The sequence below is a fragment of the Grammomys surdaster genome, unplaced genomic scaffold, assembly GCF_004785775.1.
Source record: "Grammomys surdaster isolate TR1022 unplaced genomic scaffold, NIH_TR_1.0 174, whole genome shotgun sequence".
Classification (NCBI taxonomy): Eukaryota; Metazoa; Chordata; class Mammalia; order Rodentia; family Muridae; genus Grammomys; species Grammomys surdaster.
Window position 1 is genome coordinate 2,469,703 of NW_021604622.1, and position 11,976 is coordinate 2,481,678.

Below are 11,976 nucleotides of genomic sequence, written 5' to 3' on the forward strand. Positions count from 1 at the left end.
GAGAGAGAGAGAGAGAGAGAGAGAGAGAGAGAGAGAGAGAGAGAGAGCTCTCAGTCTGTAGAATGTTACGTGTATGAAAGTTTTCAAGGATGACCATTTGGTATTTGGTATTGAATAACCAATTAGTGTGCTCTTCCCTGGGGAAGACTTTTCCCCACTCTCCCTGTTCCTCTGTCATCTTTTTAAAATGACGGTGGAGGCTGCAAGCAAGCGCCATCAGTGAGTGGCAGGACACGGGCTTGAAAATGACAGTGGAAACATTGCCTGCACTTCTGTAAACTTTCTCACTGATGTCTTTGTGTTTTCTAAGCTCACTGATACCTGCTTCAGTTCTAGACAGTCTGAAACTCTTATCTCCACAGGATGAGACTGTAAATCTCTTAGCCTCAACCCCACCCTGTAGGGTGTTTTTTTTTTGTGTATCAGAAAGACATTCTTTAGGTTGTATTTTGTTTTAGTTTGACTTCCTCATTTTAAAGGTGGCTATAGTTCAGGATAGACAATGGCTCAGCAGTTAAGAGATCTTACTGCTCTTCTAGAAGACCCAAGTTTGGCTCCCTGCAGCCACATCCCACAGTTCACAAATAGCTGTAACCTCAGCTCCAGGGGATCCAACATCCTCTTCTGGCCTCCACAGGAGTCTGCACTATTGTGTCCATAACTCCACACAGACATGCACAAACACATAGTTAGAAGTCAAATAAAATAAATGTTAAACAAGAAGGTTAGAGAAGACAGGCAGGAAAGTACTGTTATCAAACTGTCAGTTCCTGAGTAATTAAACTAAAAAGCCGACGTGAACCCTGTCAGTTACTGTCCTACCAGGAAGTGAGCAAACTGGGTACGTATTCAGAAGATTACACAAAAGGTTAAAGGCTACTCTGAGGTAGGTGTAAAGGTATTCAGGATGTTGAGCAAGCTAACAGAGAGTTCTGGAAGCCAGAGAAAAGCCCTCCACAAATAGAACAAAATGGTTAAATACTAGCAGAAATTTGGGCCAATGAGTACTCAAGTAGTTGTAGAGGGAGGGGCACTACAGAGCATTTGAGACTGCCTTTCAGAGTATTATTCCAGAATGACTGAATTACTGTGCACATTTGTAAAATAAATGAATGATGCTGTTTTAGATAGGTTTTCCAATGCTGTGAAGAGACACCATGACCAAGGCAATTCTTTATTATAAAGGCAGACATTTAATTAGGGGCTGGCTCACAGATTCAGAGGTTTAGTCCATTGTCATCATGAAGTATGAAGTATGGCAGCAGGAAGTATGGCAGCATACAGGCAGACATGGTATGGTGTTGGAGAAGGAGCTAAGAGCATTGCATCTTAATCCGAAGGCAACCAGGAGAGACTGTCTTCCAGACAGCTGGAAGGAAGGTCTCTTCTGTAATGAAATGGGTGGGGCCTGAGCATAGAAGGAGACCTCCAAATCCCACCCCCACAGTGACACACTTCCTCGACAAGGTCACACCTCTAAACAGTACCATTATTCAAAGCACCATGTATGCTTATCACTGTCTAGTTTACAAACGAATGAGACTCAGAGTATGGTTTCTTTATTTGGCTTTGGAAGTTACTGGTGGGGTTACTCTTCATTTACTTTTCTAATGGCTGAACTGGCTACTTTCCCATCTGTGGATCCCAAATACTTGCTGTTCGAATCTTTCTGGGTTATTTATGCTCCAGCAGTGTGGTGTCCTGGGGGTGGGGACCATTTAACTCTGACACGTGTCAGTGATCCATCACATCTAATGGAGCCCTCCTGTTCTCCCCTGGAAATGTCTTAATGATCATCAAACTGATGATGCTCAGGCATAAATGTCCATTAGAATACAACAATTTTGTAGACATTATGGAATGAAGCCTGTTCTAGATGTAGTTTGCAATCCCTCAGGTCAAGCCATTGTGGAGAGATCTAACAAAAGGCTTAAAGGATATGGCCAGAGAACAGAAGGGAGATAAGAAATCTCCCAGGGATAGATTAAATAATGCTTGGCTGACTTTGGATTTTTTTAAAGTCAATGAAACAATTAGCGCAGCTGATTTTAAAACACTGAATTTTAGAAAAAAAGAAGAGAGAGAGTTAGAAAAAAATATTTTCTATTTTAAAATTTTAAAAAGGAGATCCAAGGTCACAAGAGATCTGGGGTATGTATAATTTTCCTATATTTAGCATAAAAATAATTATTTTTCAATAATGATTGCAATTTTATATATCCTTTTCCAGAGAGATTTAAAAAAAAAAGAAGCAGGCTTAGATAAGGAGAAGAATGAAAGATGGAAGGGTAGATTTGAGATCATAGAGCAGAGGTTGGGTGATTATTTGAATCAAAATAGGAAACCTTCAGGAGAATCCAATCTAGAACTTACAATAACATCAAAAGATGAAAGAAATCTACAAAAGCTTAAGAAATTAAAATGGCAGCCCATAGAGATGCTAGATTTAAAAATGCTTCAGCTATAAACCAAAATGGTCAGACTAGATATTATATTTTTATTGTCAAGGATCATTTACTAAGTAGAGGCCAACAGACAGAATTTAAAATCCTCTACTTATTGAGGTTGCCTTGAAATAATGTCATACAATATCTGTGTTGGACTTTATAGAGTTTGGAAAGTTGAATATGCACACATGTGGATATATCATATTATTAAAACATATTCAGAATTTCAATGGGCCTTTGCCTTGAATTCTGAAAAGGACGATTCTGAGACTGCACATTTGTTAGAGATGGTGACTGTCTTAGAGGTGCCCTTGCGTTGAGGGCCTTTTGCACTTCAACTGAACTCTTATGAACTCCCTTTGTCATTCCTTACAGTTCATTCTCCCCTCTTCTCATCTCTTTTCTTCTTTTCTCTATCTCCGCCCTCTCTCTTTCTCTCTCTGTCTCTGTGTCTCTCTATTCCCCCCTCCCCTGTCTTATTCTCTCTTCTGCCCAGCCATTGGGTAATCAGCTTTTATTGGCAAGGCGGAGAATAAATAGTAAGCATTATTTACACAAACTTGACTCTTGGCAAAAGCCTTACAATGGAGTGTCTAGATTGAGGGCAAAGAAATCAGCATTTAAATAACACAAGGGTAAAGTTTACATAGTGCATAATAACATTATGCCTACATATATTTAATTTCATTTTTTTTCTTTTCAAACTTCTTGCTTTTCTTAATTTTTATGAAATTTCTTCCCTGGTTATTCCTTCTTTGGCATGAATCCTTGATCATTCTTAATTGCCTTAATTTCTGATCTATTCTCTACACATTCACTAGGACTTGGAATGATTGCTATAGAAATTTAACTCTCTCTCATCTAGGTCACCACAAATGGCATTGCCAATCACTTCTCTGTTAACCTGTTAACGAAATATTGTCAAGAAGGCACAGTCTCTAGGCAAGCATACAATAAATGTCCTCCCATGATCCAGACTCATGGACAACAAATGCAGTTTACTATCTAGAATTGCCATCCAGAAATACAAAGTACATGTCATTCCATGAATAAAGTAAGTGGGTTCAATCCCACTGTGCTACTTTATTTGACTTGGAATGCATTCATCGTCCATTGAGATCAGTTCAGTTATCCTCTTGAATCGGAAGTATCCTTATTCCCAACTCCCAGTGGACACTGCTTCCACTTCTGAGTTGCTTATTTCACCAACCTGCTACTTTCATTAGGCTCTGGGTTGTCGCAGAAATTCAATGAAGTGTGCCTGACATTGGATGGTCAACGCTAGTGTAATGTCTCTCACCTTGAGCAGGGCTTGGTCAAAGGAACACTCTAGATTTCTAGTCTAACACCCAGATAAAAGTCTGACATAAACAGTCACAAAAATACATGCTGAATGGTTTAACTGGTTGGCAGACAGTCCTCTGGCTTGCCCTGATGGGTCCTGTTAGCATGTATATCATTAAGGACTCTGAATAAGGTTCCTGCCTTATTTTTACATCTTCTCATGACCAGCCATGGCATTTTGTACTTCATCACCACCATGACTAATATCTTACTCACTCCCAATTTTTTTCAACCTATCAGAAAAGACTGCAACCTAAGGTTTATACTGAGCAATTGAGAGGTTAAAGCATAACTGTGTGGAGCAAAAGCCTCTGGCGTAGACATTATCACATTGAATTGGGTCTCACCCACTGACTTCTGCAAGTGTGAACTGTGTAGGCACTGGCATTTAAATATATATTTCTGGCAGATTCTCAAATGTTTAAAATGCTAGCTAATATCAGCACACATTCTACAATCTGATGTTCATAAGCTGAGAGTTTTTCCCACCTCCTGTCACTGGAGAGAAACCTTCTAAAAAAAAAAAGAAAGTAAAAGAAAAGAAAAAAAGAAAAAGAAGAAAAAGAGGCATTAAAAAGGAGGTATTTGTGGTTGCAATGTTCTGTTTCCCTTAGGCATCAAAGAAAGAAACTTCAAATGGCTGGACATCATCACAAAACTAGTTGATCATTTCTTTGTTTTGTTTTCGTTTGGTTTTGGTTTGAACAATACATGCTTGCTGAAAAAATGTATTCAGGATCTTAAAAAGTCTATCTGGGCCTTCTGTGGTAGGACACACCTAAAACCCCAGTACTTGGAAGGCTGACTGAGGAACGTCACTTGAAATTGGGAGTTCAAAGCAATCTTGGGCAACATAGTGAAAACTCATCTGAAAAACAGAACGGATGGATGGATGAGTGGATGGATGGATGATGGATGGATAGATAGATAGATAGATAGATAGATAGATAGATTGTTACAAATTACTCTAATAGGAAGTCTCAGAAACAGCAATCAGAGGAGACAGAGAAGAAAAGGAGATAGATTAGCTCTTGTGAAAACCAAAATAATAAATTACATTCAATATTACATACCATTCATTGTGTTACATATCCCTTCAAGTTTGACATCAGTTCACTTGCCCACACAATATGATTCTATGTTTTTAACGGCAGGAGACCAACAGTAACTTAATTTTATTTTCTGCAAATACAACAGACAAATAGGTAATTGTCATTTTATTAACGAAAAACTGAAAATACAAAATAAAGTGTATTTCTATTTTTCCAAAGCTGTTGTCTCTTTCATTGGTAACTCCATACATCCATGCCTTCCCACAGGTGAGTTGCTAGCCCTGAGACAAGATGGCAAGCAAACATTTTAGGAAAAAAGTATTTGGCACATACAAGGGACAGGTGTTATTGTGCTAACTGCTCTACCCCACCACATATTTCAAGACTTTTGTTCACAGCACCAGCTTTTCTTCTGTTAACAGAAGGCTTCCAAATGCCAAGATGATGTGACCCGTGAGAATCCCAGGAATGTCAGTGCTCATAATATGTTGTAAAGCTAAACATGGCAGCCATTCTGCACCATCACCATGATTTTGTTTTGTTCTTTGAGAGGGGTTTTTTTCCCATATTTTCTATTACCATCTTATATTGGTAAGTGAATACATATCATGGGAACACAGAGAACATTTTTCTCCCTGCATAAAAAAAGACCATCTAGGAACTGTACTGCTGGGTTGGCCTAACAATTCATGGAAAGTCATTCGTTTTGTCTGTATCTCAAACCATCCTGGAATAGAATAAAGTCTTAGCACTTGCAAGCACTAGACAGCAAAGCCTATGCTACATTAAAAGTCCCATAAAAACACGATATAAGAGACTTTATAGTTAGCGAGCCCTAAATTATCACATAATCGTAGAACTAACATAGAGTAGCATGGCCACCTCCCGCATGTGACCTCCTTTATCTTAGGGAAATTTCTTCAGTATTCATAGCCGTTGTTATCGCTTCCCTCCCTCCTTTTCCATACGCACAGAGAGACAGCGAGAGGCAGAGAAAAGAACAGATTTGAACAATAGCATCTATAAAGGAATCCTCAACAGAGCAGAAAGCTGTCACTTAGAACTCAGGAGCAAGGAAAAGACAGGAGGAATGATACTAAGCTTGAGAGTGTAAGAGAATATAGCTTTTATGATTAGTGCATGAAATTTAAGTAATCAAGCTGTCTATTATGAATTATTAACTTTGGTTATGTAAAGGGCTGCTAGTGGTGGTTTAAACAGGCCTACAAAATTTTACCATAAATGAGTTTTAAATTAAAAGTAATTTAATTGAAAAGCAAATCACCGAAAAGCACCAGCAAACAACGATCATCTTGAATTTCCAAAAAGGTGGTCACATTTTCCTTTTATGAATTTTATTTTTCGTAATCTTCTGGGGATTTTTTTAAATGAAAAAATTTAATGTTAGAAAAATTTTCAGTCTTTATCAACAGTTTATAATTTTGTATATATACTGATACACACACACACACACACTTTTTTTTTCAGTCGCTGTCAACCTGAGTTCAATCCCTGCTACCCACGAGGTAGGAGGAGAGAACAGCTTTCTGCCAGCTGTCCTCTGACTTGGAAATGATTATATTACACAGAATAAAGCTGACGAGGAGAATCAAGGGCTGCATGTTTTCTCTCTTGTGTGGAACCTCTGTCTAAATGTGTATGTGGGAGGGGGCCGAGGAAGAGGATGAGAGGGGAGAGGGCAGCCTTAGAGGTGAGAAGGGGATGATGAAATCATGTGCTGTGAATGCAGAAGGCAGACCATTTGGAAGGAGGGAGGGAACCATCAAGAGAAGGACCAGGGCCACGGGGAATGCAGTCAGAGAAGAGAATAAGGTAGACAAAAGTGTAAGGACACAGGTGTGAAAACACTATCATGAAATTACCTTTTAGGCTGACTTTTAAAATTAATAAGAAGAAAAGAGAAATAGAGGAGGGAAAATGAGTATGGATGGTAGGGACAGGAGCGTGATCAATTTCCTCTATGCGCACGTTCTATATACACATAATTAGTCCATACTATCTTCTTTTTAAACATTTTTTAAGTTTTTATTACTGAGGGTGTGTGTATATCTGTGTGTGAGGGTGTGTGTCTGTGTGGTTGTGTCGTGTGTGGGTACCTGCAGAGGTCAGAATAGGGTATTGGAGCCCCTGGACCTGGAGTTATAGGCTGTTATGAGCTATTTGATGCAACGGCTGGGTATCACCCTGGATCCTGTGGATGAGGAGCAGGAGCTCTCAACCACTGAGCCATCTCTTCAGACCCTCAATACATTATCTCATAATTATTCACTTGTCTCTCAGCTTGTGAAACTAAATATTAAATATTTTCGAGGCTGAATCCGTAGCTAATATTAAATATTTTCCAAACTGTATCTGTCATTAAAGTGCATTTATTTTTTTTTTCCTTTATAGATGGTTACGTCCTTCGGAGTTACCTGGTGGACAAGTAAGGCCATTTTCTTCTGCTACCGTGTTTGTTAAAATAACCTTATGGTTTCCTTAAGGAAAAAGTATTAATATCAATAATGTAATGAATAGGGATTTCATAGCAAACTGAAAGCAATATATTACATTTGTATCAATATAATAGTGCCAATAACAAAGCTGAAAGTGCCGGTCTTGATTAGGAAGGACGCCTGGCTCACTTGTGGTGAAGTCTTATACATGTGCTGAGCTGTCTGCTCAGCAAACACTGAAGACACACAACGCAAAGCCACTACCCTTGTCGTTAATTGTTTGCATTTTGCTTTCTAATTATTGTAGTATTTGAACTGGCCTAATTAGAGACAACTACTGTCTGTGTGTTAGGTACTAATATCACCAGTAATTCGCCACAGTTTGGCCTCTAACTGAAGATTATCTACCCTCACACCAGGCATAGTACTCTATCATGTTGCCCTTATTGAAAGTACACCCATCCCCCTAAAAAAAAAGATACTGATCAATGACTCTTGTATTCTATGAATAAGACCTTTTCACAGTCTGTCTCAGCCTAGTACTTAAGCCCTTGGACCCCTCCAAAACGCTTTAAGATTCTAAATCCAAGAAACCCAGAGCATAAAATTAACCCCACTATCAGGTTGAGTCTCGCAGCAATAGAAATTTTTGTAAAACTGACATCATGTAAGACCCAAGGATTCACAAACCATTTACCATAAGTGACAAGGCACACACATCTGAATAGGACTATGCATGTTACAAGTACTGTCAGCAAGCCAGAAGAGGGCAGACAAAAAACAATCCTAACGGCATTCTCTTCTTGAGCAGTATTCAGTCGTGTTACAGTGGAGGGCATTATTGCTGTAGTTCCGCAGTATTATAGTGGTGGATGCAGGACTTCGGATCGGCTTTGTTCTAAGAAACATGTACATTTTATGGGAAGAATGTGTTGCAGATAGCAACACATCTTCATCTGTGATGACTGCAGGATGGGTGAGAGAAAATGGAAAAAGGATATTAAGTGATTATTGGTTCGGTACCTATCAATATACATTTATAGGCTAAATGTTAGGAAAATCTGTCTTCTTTGAATTCACATCAGCTTTCCATTAGCCAAACCCTCCCTCTACCTCAGAGAAAGGATCCAAACAGAAGACATAGGGAGCTCACAGCATCTGCCACTCTTGGCAGCAATGAGGGGCCAGCTGCTGCTGCCATGATAAAGTCAGAGATAGAGGAGGAACGAAGAACATGGCTACCCTAAGTAACACAGCTCCCTCACCGCTCTAATGCGCGGAACTGTATCCTACACAAATATATATATCATATTACTTTATTATTTAAAGATCACTCATTAGACTATACACTTATACAATCAAAGCTTACATCTGACTCATACATAAGTCTCCCAGAGCATGAGAGCCTCTCAGTATTTGTTAATAGAATACTTGATGAAGATTCAGGACTAAGCAAAGCCTGAAAACATACAAATAGCCAAAATTACTGTGCTGGGTTTGCTCTTCACAGTAAGTACTATACAGAATTCCATAATCACTATATATTCCATGATTAGTATGTAAATACTTTAAACTTGATATGTATACATTGTCACTAGAAACACGTGGAAATGATATAGCCGTTTTCTAGGCTAGATATTACGTTTCATTTATTTAAAATGTAGAACACTTGAAACTCAAGTAAAGGTATAAGTATTGTACTTATAGCTGTTAAAATTCAATGCACTTTTGGATTGAGGCATCTGGAAGAGGGTGGTACCCTGGCAATTCAGTTTATTCTATTCTGTACCCAGTTCAGATGTCCTATGCCCATGGCAAAACACACAGTAGGGAAGGTCTGTGCTCTCAAGGCATGTGTTTGTCATTCTGTTTATAGAATGAACTAGGAGTTGATGAAGCCAGGGAAGGACGATGCAGAGATGAATGTAAAGCCTTTGTCCCCTTCCACATCCATACACAGCCTCACCTTTCACCTCTAAATGTGTCTGATGCGTGTCAATCATATTATTGCTGTCTTCTTCTGTGTGTTAATGTTGGGAAGATATTTTCTATAAAATAAAAAATGGTTTTCTGTCTTTGCAGCGATGGAGAAATCTATGATGACATCGCAGATGGTAAGTGTCCTACAGCACCCTCCACAATAACAGTGAAAACCCCTTACGGGCTTAATTAGAGCCATCAGAATTGTTTGAGATTTGAGTTTCTCAAAAACTCAAAGAAAGAGAATGAGCTAGTGTCATAGGGAGAAGGAGGATCATCTTCACACAAGATTAGGAAGTTGAAGAAAAGAGAAGCATTTTTATTCTCTAGAATGAGAAAATATAAGATAGCTGTGATGGTTCAAGCTTGTAATCCCAGCACTTGGGCAGTGGGGGCAAGAAGATCAGAAGTTCAAGGGCAGCCTTAACCACAGAATGAAAACTGGGGGGCAAGCCTAGGCTACATGAGACCCTGTATCAAAAAAGCAACAGAACAGGGAAGAGAAGGAAGAAGTGGGAAGGAATGGAAGGAAGGGGAAAGTAGTTGGTAAATTTTGTAACATGAGTTAAGGTTTTGGTTTTTTTAATCACAAAGAAATGCATTCTTGGTCAATTAATTAGGGACAGGTTTTAAAACTAGCAATATTCATTCTACAGCAACTGAAATACTCAGGAAGTTAGCAATAGACTCATCTTTGCAACCTCTAAGATATGAAATTAACAAATCCTAAATGAACAAATACTGAAATATAACAAACATAAAGTTGGCAAGTGCTGAAATGTAAGACTAACAAATCAATTAACAGGTACATGTTTCATAACTAATGACACTAGTGCAATCATCAGGTGTTTCTAAATGATGTCTCAAAGCATTGATCTCAACAAAATGTGCACAGTTGTCATCATGTTGCTTGAGTGCATGCGTGTGCATGTGTGCGCGTGCGTGCATATGTGTATGTGTTTTGTTTGAGACCAGGTTTCACTATGTAGCTCCTGCTGGCCTGGAACTTACTATCTAGACCAGGCTGGCCTTGAACTCAGGGATCCACCTGCCTCTGCTTCCCAAGTGCTGGGATTAAAGGTGTGCACCATCATACCTTGCACCATCCAGGTTTTTGTTGTTTTGTTTTTGTTTTTACATCAGTTCTGAGATCAAACCTATTTTCTCTGCTTGCAAGCAAACTCTTCACAGATTGAGTCATTCCTCAGCCCTGATCCTTTAGTCTTTTAAGCATGTGATATTTGTTGATGCTTAACTAATCTCATTTCCAAAAGGTGATGCAATGGTAGAATAACTGATCTTCAATCTCATTTGATGGAGAATAAATCTGTCCACCAATATTGGTGAAATTGGATTATCAATGAAGGTGTCTTAGTTAGGATTACTATTGCCATGATGAAACACCATTACCAAAAGCAAGTTGGGGAAGAATGGGTTTATTTCTATTACACTTCCACATTGCTGTTCATTAGCAAAGGAAGTCAGAACAAGAACTCAAGCAGGGCAGGAATGTGGAGGCAGGAGCTGATGCAGAGACAAGAAAGGTTCTGGTTACTGGCCTCCTTCTCCCAATGGCTTGTTCAGTCTCCTTTCTTATAAAATCCAGGGACGGCACCACCCACAATGGGCTGGGCCCTCCCACATCAATCACTAAGAAAATGCCTTACAGGCTTGCCTGCAATCTTATGAAGGTGGTTTATCAACTGAGGCTCCCTCCTCTCTGATGGCTCTAGCTTGTGTCAAGTTGGCCTAAAACTAGCCAATACAGAAGATTAAATATATGGCATTCCACTTAGCATTTTTTAATGTAAAATAAGCCAGTTTTACTTTTCTCTTTTCATCTTAATTCTGGAGAGATTGAATTACTCAGACTTGTAACTTGAAACACTTAAGGTATGTTGTATACAATTTGTATGTGGTAATGCAGACCCAGCCCTTTGGAGATGAGACAGGAGACTCAGAAGTTGAAAGTTCTGTTTAATGATCTATAGAATTTGAAAGCAACCTGATCTTCAGGAGGACCTGCCTCCAAAACCATACGTAATAGGGGGTTAGAAGTATGGCTCAGGAAGTGAAGCTTATGTCACAATCATAGGAGCTGAGTCTAATTTCTGGAACACACATGAAAATGGCAGGCAGTGGTATGTGCCTGTAGTCCCGGCCCTAGGGAGGAAGAGTCAGGAAGACCCCGAGGCTCTCTCTAACTGGTGAAATTGAGAGATCCTGTTTCAGAGAAAGTACATGGCTCCTGAGGATGTCCCTAGAGGTTGTCCTTCAGCCTTCTCCACACTCATGCGCGCACACGCACCTGCACACACAGGAACAGACATACGCACACCCACGTATAAAAACCAATAAGTGAATCAATTAAAGATATATTTTCTTTTCTTCCAGGTTGCATCTATGACAATGACTAGCACTCTGCTCTGTTCATCCCGCTGTGCCTCCTTAGTGGCCAACATGACTTTTAATTGGAATGTTCTTGGGTATTATAGAAAGAAAATGAATGTACAAAACGAAATGTCAATCTCTATAAAGTTTTGAAATGTTAAACTTGGAAAACGAACTCTGCTTTAATATGTCAGAAGATCAGTAATGAGATATAAGAGTTATTAAATATCTTCACTTCTCTCTCTCTCTCTCTCTCTCTCTCTCTCTCTCTCTCTCTCTCTCTCTCTCTCTCTCTCTCTCTCTCTC

At 39.2% G+C, this 11,976-nt stretch overlaps 1 protein-coding gene across 6 annotated transcripts in view; it reads left to right on the top strand.

The window, feature by feature from the left end:
- Fyb1 (FYN binding protein 1) overlaps window positions 1-11,841 on the top strand; it is a 131,014-nt gene extending 119,173 nt beyond the window's left edge. For all 6 annotated transcript variants that reach the window (XM_028767677.1, XM_028767676.1, XM_028767675.1 and 3 more), the window contains 3 exons: window positions 7,256-7,289; window positions 9,382-9,413; window positions 11,674-11,841. In XM_028767677.1, the coding sequence (XP_028623510.1) occupies window positions 7,256-7,289; window positions 9,382-9,413; window positions 11,674-11,696 (89 nt within the window). In that variant the 3' untranslated portion in view covers window positions 11,697-11,841. The remainder of the gene's footprint in view (window positions 1-7,255; window positions 7,290-9,381; window positions 9,414-11,673) is intronic.
- The last annotated feature ends 135 nt before the right edge of the window (window positions 11,842-11,976 follow it).